This window comes from Sinohyriopsis cumingii, chromosome 3 (genome assembly GCF_028554795.1).
Source record: "Sinohyriopsis cumingii isolate HCF-2022 chromosome 3, ASM2855479v2, whole genome shotgun sequence".
Lineage (NCBI taxonomy): Eukaryota > Metazoa > Mollusca > Bivalvia > Unionida > Unionidae > Sinohyriopsis > Sinohyriopsis cumingii.
Genome location: NC_142963.1, coordinates 129,669,826 through 129,683,842, shown reverse-complemented (window position 1 = coordinate 129,683,842; position 14,017 = coordinate 129,669,826). Strand labels below are relative to the sequence as shown.

At 37.3% G+C, this 14,017-nt stretch overlaps 1 protein-coding gene across 2 annotated transcripts in view; it reads left to right on the top strand.

The window, feature by feature from the left end:
- Positions 1-14,017, top strand: part of LOC149803835 (telomere length regulation protein TEL2 homolog) — an 89,116-nt gene that overhangs the window by 48,037 nt on the left and 27,062 nt on the right. For both annotated transcript variants that reach the window (XM_089953652.1, XM_089953653.1), the window contains exons 10-13: positions 4,067-4,183; positions 5,680-5,768; positions 10,727-10,818; positions 12,668-12,784. In XM_089953652.1, coding sequence (XP_089809778.1) covers positions 4,067-4,183; positions 5,680-5,768; positions 10,727-10,818; positions 12,668-12,784 — 415 coding nt within the window. The remainder of the gene's footprint in view (positions 1-4,066; positions 4,184-5,679; positions 5,769-10,726; positions 10,819-12,667; positions 12,785-14,017) is intronic.

Sequence of the window (14,017 nt, the reverse complement as noted above, 5' to 3'; positions counted from 1 at the left end):
GTTGCATAAGGAAAAGTTTCCAACGCGTCCAGTGCCGTTGTGTTATAGACCCGCTGACACACGGCGGCAGAACATTGAAGTTGAAATCCCGGGCCCGACAGCGTCAGGGACAAAAAAACAAATTCTTGTGCTGAATGATATTGTGCTCGTTGATATCAGCGTCGTCGAGGACGCGCTACGTGCTGATAAATTCCCGTGGACGCTAGGATACGCAACGACAATACATTCCTCGCAGGGATTAACCATCACGGACACAATTGTTTGGATGGTTGATAATCGCATCGAATGGTCAAATCTAGTCTATCTTGCAGTGTCCCGAGTACGGAGGATAAATCAGCTTCGAAGAATTGTTATTGACGAAGTCACCGACAAAGTCACCGACAACGACATCATCGATGCAAGCGTCATTGATAGAAAACTCTCGGGTTACCGCCAACAGGATAAAAAAAAACAGTGGCCTTTGGATATTGATGCCGAATTAATAATTGCGTTACGACAACAACAGAATAATCACTGCGCGAGTTGCAATTGTGTAATGCGCTGGCGTTATTCGGATAAAGACGCTCGCCAATTTACCGTGGACAGGATCGATAACAGTCTCGGTCATGTCAAAAACAATGTGAGGTTGACCTGTCTTGAGTGCAATAGACGCAACGGCGCTAGTTAAGACCACGCGGGGGCAATTGAGTATCGTCAGGTATCACTTGTAGTTGCTCGCGTGTAAACCCCCGCTGTGGGGCAGTTGAATCCAGTCTATAGATCGGTGGTCTACCAGTTGATCGTGTTATCGTTGATATGTTATGTGTGGTAACACTCCAAATAGGATCAGTAGCTCTTTTTTTACTGCCTTCAAGTTCTCCTGGTTCATACAGATATCTAACAGTGACATCGCCGAGAATCGGCTTGGAAACGCTATCTATTTTTGATCTTCCGGGTATATACTTTTTTTTAATCGCGTCGCTGGGCTTCATGTTAATTGCTCGGGTAATCTCGTTATTTAACGCTGCAATTACGCCTGGCAACCTTTTGACCCATTCACGAGATCTTTTTTCTTGGATGAATTCCTTCGCGTATTGATACCCAAATAACCGTTCAGCAAGAGTCCGATTGAATCGTTCAGCAATTGCCTGATCACGATGTAGCGCAGTATGACCTCGTCGTATCGCGACGCTATGATGTTTCAGCGTTGATAAAACAGCGCCACGAAATTCACTACCAGGATCAACTTGTAATAGATTTGGCCAGCGCAGAGGACCCCTTCGGTAAATCCGCTCAAACGCATCGGCTACTTCAGTTGCTGACTTTGTTTTTAACGGCTCCGCTTGTTTGTATCGACTCGCAACATCAACTACGGTTAGCGCGTATTTGTAACCGTTGTCATGCGGCAGAAATAGTATATCAGCCTGATGAACTTCATTAGGTACGCTGACATCAAAGCGCGAGAAGTTGATTTGTTTAGGTGGCGGTAGATAGATTTGCCATATAGCCTGTTTGGATAACCAATTAGCCGCAGTGGCCTTTGTTACTTTTGCAGCGCTTGCGAGTTTACCAATTGCGGCCTTCCCCCTCCAGTATCCTCTCGGAGAATAATAGATGGATTCCATGTTGTTATTATAAACGCTAGCGTTTTCAATTACCAGCGCGAGAAGCTCCGCTTCCAATCATTAATTTACCTTTCATAGCCGATTTTACCAACCATGAAGCCAATTTTACTTTGAATGATTTATCAGGAATAGCATTTAACGCGTGAATTAATTTTACATCCGCGATATGACGCTGTTGCAGATCGCTACTTTTGTAGTAAGCAACATCATGAGCATGACACGCCTTATCGATAGCGTTTATTGGATACTCACCGGGTTTGGGCTGATTTTGATCATCGAGTCTGATATCTAATCGTGTTCCGGGGCCACAGTAGCTATATCCTGGGAGGTGCTTTTCTCCTGGATACTTTGCCCACGGTGTTCCGGGGAGTTTTGATAACTTGGCTGCAATATCACCTCCTCGCTTTTTTTTAAAACATCCCCGGGTCTAATAGAAATAAATCTAAATTTCTTTGTACTGCATCGTGCACACTTACCAGTAAGTGCCGATCTGTTATTTCTCGTTGTAACGGTTGTCATATCATTTGTGCCAGTACGCACTCTACACTTCACACAATATAAATCCATAATTTATGTATAGAGATATGAATATAATTGATTTTTCGGCAACTAAAACGAGAGAACCAGTTAAGCATGTTGCAGCGTTACCAAACTCGATCCGGATGATTATCATCGGACCATCTGGATCCGGCAAGACGCAATTATTACTTAATTTAATAATGAGATGGATGAAGTGGGATAAGTTGTATTTAATCGCCCCTAGCGTGGATGATCAACGATGCTACGAGGTGTTGAAAGATTTTAACGAGAATGCATCAGCGATCGCTGAAAAAAATGTTATTGAGTTTATTACAGATATCAGTGATGCACCAGGTATTGATGATATTGATGGCGACGTTAACAATCTAGTCATGTACGATGATGTTATGTTAGACAATCAAAAAAACCCAGCTAGGATATTTTCCAGAGGCAGGCATAAAAACACCGACGTGATATATGTCACTCAACGATACACTCAGATTCCAAAAGTAATCAGAGAAAACTGTAATATTCTTGCTGTATTCAACGGCGTTGATACACACACGCTACGAAATATTTGGCAGACATGGTGCGGCGGTGACATGGACTTTAATGGTTTTCGAAACTTTTTTAGTCATGCTCAGTCGACCCCACATGGATTTGTAACGATAAATTTACATGATCCTCGGACACGATATCGTATTGGACTTGACCAAATATTCGGTTAAATTGTAACTAATTTTCATTGTAAATAACCCCTTAGCAGCAGGGGGGGCAATGACATCGACGCGGTCGTCGCGCTTTTTTACCGGACGCTGACGACGCTGGGATCGGCGCGCAGAAAGTATTAATTAAACCAATAGAACAATTGGACGACCCCCCGACGACGACGTCGTTTTTTTTTTTACCGGGCGCTGACGACACCGGATCCGCTGAGTGCAGAAAGTATTAATTAAGACAAATGACGATTGGACAAAATGTCCGATTCACCCCCCCTGCTGCTGTCTGTTGTTGGTAACTTACATTGCCTTGGCGCCAGTGCACAGTGGCAGTCTGTGTATTGTTGGTAACTTACATTACCCTGGCATTAGTGCATTGTAGCAGTTTGTTCTTGGTAACTGACCTTGCCCTAGCATTAATTTTTTGTTGCAGTCTGTCCTTGGTAATTCATATTGCCCTGGCATCAGTGCTTTGTTGCAGCATTTCTCTTGCTGGTAACTCACATCACCCACGCATCAGGGCTTTATAGCAGTTTGTCTGTTGTTGATTAGTCACATTACCCTTTCATCAGTGCTTCACAGTAGTCTGTCTATTGTTGGTAAGCCACATTGCCATGGCATCATTGCTTTGTTGCAGTTTGTCTATTGTTGGCAAATCACATTGCCATGGCATCATTGCTGTGCAGGAGTATGTCTGTTTTTGGGAACTAGAAATGTGCTCTTTGTGGCATGATCATTTTTGTTAACCTTTATTAGTGAAATATCATCTAGCAACATGACACCACAAATTTAACATTATGATTTCATGTAGGATGCAGTGATGTCAGAAAGGTACAGTATGATGGATTATCTCAGATCACATGACATCAAGTTATCCAGTGAAAAAACCTCTCTCATATGAATTATGTACTTATTGTTCTGCCCAACCCTTGTATATGCATCATACAAATTTAATATCTACATTGGTAAAATGCAAGAACAGTGACATGTTTTTTTCGTACTTGTAATAATTTGTTGTTCAAGATTCCAAAAACTTCATCTCGTAACATTTAAATATAAAAAATTAATTGAAAATACAGAGAAACCTGCCTTAGCATGAACCTCTATTAAGAAACAATCTTTTGTTATAATCATTTTATGACCAGAGTTATCAATTTTTGGAATTTTATATTTCTTTTACACATATACACCATGTAGTGCAATGCTATTTATCCACAATTTCAGTGACCTTGACATTCTAAAACTGGAGTCTGAACCACTTATCAGGACGTCTGGTGATTCAGAAGCATCACATGTACAGCAGGGTACTTCCCAAGTCCAGCCAGATCTAGACCTAGACAGGTGAAATATAAATGCAATCATACTATGCTTGTTGTTGTTTTTTTCTAGAATTAAAGTTGTCAGCAAATCGATAGGGCACTAAAGTTAAATTCATGGAAGCAAAAACATGAAGAAATTGTTTTTACTGGATATGCCTGAGATGCAGCTGGGTCCCAGTTTAATAGTTTATTATCCCAGTCTTGTAATATTAAATGAATGTTCAGTAAATCATTAGCATAGTTGGTCTCCATAAATTCTACATTGATTAACACTATAATATTTTCCACTCTAAAAATGCAGTCAGGTGTGCTTTAAAAGCTCTAGAATTCTGTGTTTGTTCAAACTTCTCCTGACTTGTGATCCTTCTAGGTAGGTCCCTAAAGTAAGTGCTGCCCCAATGGTAAATGTAAGTGGATTTTATACATTTGTCTATTTATGCCAGTAATTATTTGAAAAGGTATAGGGTGGACATCTCAATAGTTTCTAAGCTATAATCCCAGAGCTCAGTCCCTGGAGGGTAAGAATGGACCCTATCGACAGCATCAGTTGTATTTTCAAAGTTGTCTTTTCATTCCCAGTATATTTATATCTTGTTTTGGGGTGGGTGGTTGGGTCTTATTTATTTCCAGGTTTTGATACATGGGGCAAATTCACAGATTGTTTGGGATGGCTCCCACATTTATTGTTGGTAACATGTGTAAATTTGTATTTTCTTGCCCAGTATATGTATATAATTTGAGGGTGGGAATCTCTGAGTAAGAAGTTTCTTTGTTATGACTCAGTGGCTAAGTCCCTGACTTTAGGAAAAGACTCCAAACATGATGAAGGGGTCCATCTTTGACATGTATTTATTATTGATCACATATTCTCAGACATGATATTTTGATTCCTTGGTTATTGATCACATTTTCTCAGACACACAAGACAAAGGTCATGACACACACATGTATGGATAGATGGAGGGATTGACTGTATCCTTGTGCTTCTTTGAGACTGTGTCTAGCCTAATAATAATGTTTTAATGCATTTGTGTTACATATTCATTTAATGACTGGTTACATATTTACTATCTTTTACAAGGCTAGAATTTAACATAAATTAATTTCTTTGTAGCCAGATGAAATAGTAGACTGAAAAATGTTCTAGTCCTGCTGAATCTTCAACAGTCCTTCCCACAAATGCTGATTGGCGGCTGATGAATCTTTACTAGCCAAGGGACTGCTGAAATTATGAGAACTACTAGTACAGGAAATGTACTTGCTTTGAGCTAGCAGACTACTGCTGATTTTTTTTTACAATATTTATTGTGACAAAAATGTAACAAATAATTACCTTTATGTACTCAACTCACTTTAATAAAGAAATGATTTTTATTGTAAAATTTGTAAACACTATAAATGATTAGGTCTTATAACTAAATGCAGTTTGTGATCTGTTTAGATAAGCAATATTGAAGAAACACAGAGATGATTTAATATATCAACACATTTACAATATTTTTTACTGTATGTTTACAGCGATGATGATTTGGTTCCATACGACATGTCAGATGATGTCAAGGTTACAAAGGTGAAGCAGCCAAAGTATATAAGAGACTGTATGGAAGGTGTGTACTGATGACTTACTGTTTTTAATCATGTATCCTCAGGATATCATTACAGACTAATTTCACAGCTTGGAGTTGTTTAAAATTTTCTGATTAAGTGCAAAAGTTTCATGAAATAGGTTTAACCAAGGGATTAGAACTAAGAAAGATGAAATGACAGTCCTAGATGTACAGGAGAACGGCCACAAATTTTTGTTGTTGTTGTTGTTCTAGGGTTTAACGCCATTTTTCAGCACAAGATAGGCTATACATGGCGGCCAGTATAACTGGTGGAGGAAGAACACTGGAATACCCAGGAAAGAACCACCGACCCACGAGAAGCTACTGGCAGGCTTTCCCACGTACCCACGCTAGCCGAGCCTTGGACTCGAACCCACACAGACAGAGGTGAGATGGCAGTGATCCGTAACGGTGAGTGCTTTAGACCACTCGGCCACTCGGGGCCCCTCAAATTTTTGTTATGTAAGCCATAACTATATTGACCATAGTTTGCCACTCACCACCAAATAATCAGTTATCTCTTATTTGTACATTACTGTGTATTGGATAACCCATTTTGATATTTACGCTTGGAAACGTTTTAAATTGCAGTGATTTTTACAAAACAGAGAGATAGAAAAACTGTTTTTAAAGATTTAATTCTGTTACTTTTGGGAATGAAGCATAGAATTAGCCATCTTGTAACATATTGGTTGGGATTTAATAACTGATTAGAGTTATTGTAAAATGGTACTTTACTTTATGTACGCTACTTGAATTGTTCCCCCTGATACTGCCTCTCCAATCCTTATTTATTGAATGTGGGAATTGTATGTAGTACATGCACACAAAAGGAGAAGAATAAAGTGAAAAGCATCTCTAATATGTTCCCTGAGTTTAATTGTGGGATTCACTTGGAATTTTGCTTATAATATTCAGGTACCTTATATCTTCCATTTTCTAATAATGACACTACCCTCTATAACTGCTTCAAATTTTGCAGATTTTACAAACTGTTTACATAACTACCAATAATTACTCATCCCTAATTTTAAATCATCTCAGATAAACATAAGGCTGTGAATACTAGATATTGACTTAAACTGCTATGGAACTAGCAAGACAGTATGCTTAAGAATCATAAAGGTTGGTTGGAAGTATGTTACCAGATCAAAAGAAATGTATATCAATAATACAGACAATAACAGTTTCTTGAGAAACTACAAACAGTTTAATTTTCTATCTGTCTAAAGCTATATTAATGCCACAGTCAGTGTTTTATAATTCAAAGAAAATACTTCCATTTATGATGATAAAGTCATCAATGCGTGGTGTGTTTGGTACTCTAATGAGCAGAATTTCTTCATGGAAAAAGAATTGTGAAGACTATTTTGCAGCGAAATATGCACAGGGAATTAGTGAATCTCTCACACTGTCATTTCTTCTTCAAATACATTTCCTAATCACATTACATTAGAAATATTAACCTGCTACTTCATGAATCCAGCCCTACTAAAGATGAAAAAATATCTTATCCTGTCTATTTTTAGATAGACAAAGGGAAAGGGCATTAGCTCTTACCCATTCCTCCCTTTGATACCACCAGGTGTCGCCAGTTTTTAGCTTTGCTGTGTGCTGAGACATATATTCAGTGCAATAGCCTCTGACAATCCAGCCCTTTTTTGTGTTCCTATGGACCCATCCAACGTTCCGTTTGCATTTATAGTGTAGATTTATCGATCTACTGCAGGTTGTATGCTTTATTTTACAATTTCTGCCAATATTTTGAGAGATTTGTCACTTGTCAGGACTTTGTCTTTCAGGACCACCGTCCCACCACACTATTGTTGACCTTACACAAGGTCATTATGAGCTAGCATACATTTGACTTGATTTGCTTACACTGTCCATTACAGAGCTCTTTATAGTGAAATTCTGTAGTGCTGCTTGATAATTATGCTTAGCTTAATCATATTTAACACTGTTTTGATAGAATTATGGTTTAATTATTAACTATGCATATATCATAAGTATAAAACAGGGCCATATGTTTCTGACATGACACTTCACTGATCTGTTAGTTACAACAGTGTTCTTAGCGACCTAGTAATTTCAACACATTACTAGTTTCTACTTTAGTTTATGCTTCTTGTGTCATTTCAGCAAAATATGAATTAAATGTTCAATATGCAGCTTCAGAGCATGGAAGTCTACCATGTTTCCTGTTTGTTTATATGATGTATCATATTTATCGTATATATTAGGACTTGATAACATTATTATTTTCTTTCCTGTTCCAAAACTTATGTTCACACTTTTTTCACTTTGGTCATCATTCCAAGACTTAAGAAACCAAATAAATTTGTATTAAATTTGGCCCCCCCCCCCCACTGCATGGCATGTTGCAATAAAACAGATAAACAGAATGCTCATTTGATAATAAAAAGAAAGAACTAACCTTGTATTGTTATCATTTATTCCTTTTTATTTCATCATGAGCATTAAATAATAAAATATATCAACGAACTCTATATGTAGCATGTATTGCTTATGTCCGATAACACACCACATGTTGTTCAGCGACACGAACAATGAGAAACAAATCATGTTTGATTGTGCTCAAAGGTTTGAATATGTTGTATGATTGAAAACTGGATCCAACAAAATTGCAAATGCGTGAGAAATAATCAACTGATATCTTGAAGACAACTGCCATTCATGCTTGACACAGTGTTAGGTGCAAAATAACCAAGATTGAATTATATAGCACAAATAAAAGGCATTTGTAAACACATTCACATGATTGCAAGTGACAATCTTTTTGCTAGCACAGGTTACAAGAATAGAATTAAAGCAAGTTATTGCTGTGTTTACTATTTTGCCACAGACATCAATGCCCATTTGTATCGATTATAACTACATAGAAGCCCCATATGGTGAATATACGCAACTGGCAGCTAGCATTAAACTCATTCCTTGAACTTATCAACAGGACATCAAAGACAAAGGTTATTTTTATTACATCCATCTGTCCTTTATCAAGTATGCACATTGTGGGATTGCCTGATGTTAAACCCCTTTGCAGTGATGTGGAATCACAAATTGTCAGCCTTTATGTTCTGGCCATTAATGCTTTGTGAGGTTCGGGGAATTATGTCAGTTAATGCCTCCTCTTCATTGGTCCTGATTCCAGAATGCAGTTCAGAAGTCAAGGGTCCAGATTTGCAGAGTTGTTCTAATAGACATCCCAAGGAACATTATGGCAACTTCCACATTGTTCATGCAGTTGAGATCACCATTTTTCCATATCTGTCCAGACAAGCTCCTTCATGCTTGGCTCTTGTCAGTGTTGCCATGTGTGAAGAGTTCAGCACTTTATTGTGGAAAGGATCTCAACAACTAATAGTCCCTTCATTTTGAATGTATAAGAGGGAAAAGAGGTACCTTTTTTGTTAACTGGTGTCAGGCCATTGTTGTAACTCCTTCTGGCATACAATTCTTGGTTAGCTAACGTCTTTCTTTTCCTATTAGAATAGTTGAAGTTAGCACCCATCACTATAAAAAAAAATGATTGCTCCATGATTTCTGACATGCTCAGACATATGGGAAAGGGTTTGTCCAGCCTGTTTTTCGATTTTATGCTGACACCACTCACTGACCTTGCTCCCCAAATGAATCCTCACGAGATTTTTAACATAAACCAGCTCACCTTGGTTTGAGCTACTGTTTTTTTTATACTGTTTTTGCCCTTGCTGAGAATGCTTTCTTACAAGACCTGTTTCCTTATAGCATGCAGGGTACATGTAAAAGCGTGTCCTGTCCAAGTACCTGAACTACCTCCAGTTCAGATTGAATGGTTTCATCATCCTACATCTCTAAGAACAGGTTGCCATCTGCAGGTAATCAGAAAATAATCATTTGCCTTATGCCCTCAATGGATCTGTCAAGAGAGGGGAAGCTGCATGACCGATCTTGTATACTGGAACTCCGTGCTCTCTAAGGCACACCGAAAGAGTCCACAGCACTCAACAACAACTATCCATTATTTTTAGGCAGGAAAGCAAGACATAACCTTTCAAGCACTGGCTCATGGCTCAAGTGGGTCATTCAGTTGTGATACAGAGCTCTCTCATGTTCAGGCAGGCCTCATGAAGAACTCAGTTTATGAAATTCAGGTGATTTCATTGCATTTTGCATTCAGACAAAAGACACAGTGGGGACAAGTGATAGGCATACACAGTTGACTTTCTCCAGTTTCTTGCAATATGATATGGCTTCACAAAGATATGAGAGATGAATCTTGTTGGGCCTCAGGTAGAGAGATGAATCTTGCTGAGCCGCAGGTGGCTAAGCACAACCAGCACTTCATGATGTGCTTTCATGATAATTGATTTCTTACTCTTCTGGTTCTGCTGCCTTCAGATTAGGAGGAAAGATCATCCTTCTTTTGAGGATGGAGTCATATTACCCCATGAAGGGTGACTGTGGTAGAAGTTAGATACTCTTATGTTTCCTCCTATTTTGCCTATTATCTAATATTAATGTCATTGGGTTATGTATTCAGTGGAACAAGGAAATATTGTAGTAAAATTGGTTTTGCCAGTAATACTTACCTGATCAAAGGACTGTTGAGCCCACTCATCCATCCCTGCAGAAGCATCCAGCATCTTTTTTGTTGGTTTTTTTTAAAAGCTTGAACTAGAAAGCATCTGATATATGAGTGTCCATAAGTGTTTCGTGAGAGTTGTTTCCCTTCATCATTATGAGATATAGATGCATTCTTTAACCGTTTCAGGAGACCTGGATTCATGAGATAGTAGAGATTTGTTTCATAATGTTTATGTGATTGTGAAAGTTTTCTTGGAGAAACATAATTTACAAAAAAACATTTGAAATTGATATCCATTAAAATTTGGATTTCAGATTATATTAATAAAGATAGGTTTCACTGAAAATTTAAAATCACTAATATTTTTCAGGACTTATCACATCTGATGACCCAGAGAGAGTAGAGGTGTGTCTGGCTGTGGCTGAAACACTGATAAGATCCAATCCAGATGGACTGCAGGAGGTAATTATTGCTTGATTGATGAATAATACATTATTAGTCAAAAAAGTGAATTCCATTATTTACAGTGCTAAAACAATCTGATAGCCTGACACCCGGGGCACCTATAATTTTAGTTTGGACCTGTCCTGTATTCAAAGTGAAGTGCCCGTCAGGCTTGTCGAAAAAGAAAACAAGTTTGCCTGAGGAAAACTTGATCACGCTGATGAAATGAATAGATGTACTTTCAAGATGTTGACATACATGCCATGATCTAAGTCAGATTGCCACTGTCTTACGTGAAATTGAGATCTGATTTTGCTAAAATTATGATTTTAGACTCCCAAACACCATGACACAGTTGTGTTTGAAGAAAACACAATTTTCAGTAATCTTAAAAAAGACAACCCCCCCCCCCCCAGTGGTGTGTCATGCAGTGAAATATATTATATTCAGTTCTGATTGTTGGTTATTGTTTGTTCAAGTCCAGAGTAAAACATTAACCACCAATCAGAACTAACTGGTGCTTGTTTACTGCGTGACACACAAGAAATGTAGAATCCAAACTCAATAGATATATATACAAAGCTACAGAGAAACTTCATGCAAAAGTGGCTATTAAATTATCTGTAAAGTACTTGAATCATACATGGGAACAAGTTTGGAATGTCTCCATTAAGGCTGATATATGTAATCAGTGACTGAACATGCTGACAGGATAAAAGAAATTTGAGCACTGAAATAGTAAGGGTGCAGATTCGAAGTTGCACAAGCTATAGTCACCTTGCCCTCTTTCCAATGCATTTCTTGTAATTCTTGACAAAACCTCTGTAACTAAGACATCTTTCATATGACAGATAATTTACTAGTGACTGTGTTATTTACAGAGAGAAATTATCTAAAATAATGGTGAGTAATTTACCACTATTAAATCAGCTATACATATGTAATAAAATTACTTTACACCAATTTCACACATTATTCTTACACTTACACTGTAACATAAAATATTTTAAATATACACATTCAGTCTTTTCACCATATAAGCTCTGTCTTTTGTTTTAGATGGAGGGAAAGGGGCATCTGTTGATTATTTCCATGAGCCATCAAGTTTTCCTTTACTTATCAAATATTTGTGTACATTCATTACCCATTGTTTCAATTGCAAACCCAATTTCTTGTTACACTGTCATGTTGTTTATTTTCATAGCGACCAGTTTTCACAGATTTCAGTTACAAACAATGAATATAAAGATCCATTACACAATCATCATTCTGTGAAAATAAAAAAAAAGCTACTCTCTAATCCATGGATTCAAGTATTGAAAGAAAGTCATTTTCTGCAAATCCATAAAAACTAATATAACTGAAAATAATGTCGCATCATTTTCAAAACATGCATTGACATGAGAAAAGTACTGTATATACTTTCTTTTAAATCAAGTCAGTCTGAAAACTGCACAGACCAAGATCTGCTGACCAAGGCATATGTTGTTTGTTCTGCTGATTACTTCTAATGATCTGCATTGACCCAGATCTGGCAGCACATTATATGATGGTAGATCTAGTTGTATGCAGTTTGTAGTTGGGCTTGATTAAAAAGGAAGTAGAAGAAGGTACAAGTAGCAAAGGGATCATTAGTAAAATAATTGTGAACAGAGTATTTTAAACAAGAGAGTCATGTTAAGGCTTTTTTAGGAATAAAGGGTCCAGGTGAATACTGGCTCTTTTATGTTCCACCACCCATCAAATTTTATTTGAGAGTACCAAATAATTTTCAAAGAAAAGGCATCTATATTAATGGACCTACCAACTTCCTTCCTATTGTTGTTTTTGTAATAGCCCTAATATAAACATTTTTTTTTTTTCACAGATTTCTGTTGAGTTTACCAAAATTTTGCTCCACCTGTCTGACAGTTTGTCTTTACCAGGGTTTGCTGCAGCAAGATTCAAAGCAATGGTGGCACTGTGTGTTTTGCATCCAACTCAGGTGAGATAAGAAATAACATACATTTACTAGAGTCGATGTAGAAGTTATAGAAATACTGCACCTTGACTTGGGGAAATCTTTTAATCATTTCTTCTGTCCTCCATAATATTGCTTTCCTTCTTTCTGTTGGATTCTAGTCTTGGCTCTGCTGATATGGGTATGTGAGAAAGTTTTTCAGTAGCTTCCCGTAGGTCAGTGGCTGCTATGTGCAACCTATCATGTGCTGAAAAATGATGTTAAACCCACAAAACACAAACACTGTTTTAACTTTGCAGGCTGCATACATGCCAACCATTATGCTTTTTTCCACCAAATTATGTTTTTTACTTACCTGTATATGATATGGATCAAATAATAAAATTAAAATAAAGCAATAAAAAGCAATAAAAAGTTGCTTTGTCATTTTTATTATCATATCTTTAATTTCACTCATGTAAATTTGAGATTATCTTCACAAAGATGCCTACTGCGACAGAATAGCATAATTGTACATTCCTTATTTGCTATTTATAGCAACTGTATATGACCCATTTCCAAGAAAACATGGGTTTCTTCAAAATGAACTTTGCCTCACACATTCATTATATTGGTAAGCTGTTTATATAGTGGATCAGTCTTTCCTTTTACAGAAGAAGACACAAGATGTTAAGTTAAATGCATTGGATGTGCTCTACAGATATTATGAACTTCTGAGAGAGTGGTGGGTGTAGTTGTTTACATTTGCAACATACACAATGGAGAGAATGTTGGTATACCTGTATGTTACTTTTCGGTAATGTGGCTGAAATTTCTTTGGATATTATACTTGTGGAAACTGTAAATGATCTAGCATACAGCTAACTAAAATGACTGCTCCCTTGCGCTCAAAATATCAGCCTGAATTGGTCTAAAGTACACTATCTATAGCAGTTATTAAACTAAAAAAAGGAATTTTGCCATGACTAGACAATACCAGCTTCTGAAAGTACAATGAAAAAATTACCAAATATATAGAATGTAAAAAAAAGTTATCAGCTCTCTTGTTTTTACAATTTACCTCTGAAGTCCAAGAAGTGAAACAGACCAAGTGGAGCTAGCAGTTTTTTGAAAGGTGCACATCAGAAGTAAGGCCAAGCTGTATACTCTTTAACTCATTTTACACACATCAATTATCACCCAAATAAAGAGAAAAGTTCTTTGAACAATACCAAGATAACAAGGTCATTTTTAAATAGCCAGTATAACCAGTGAAGA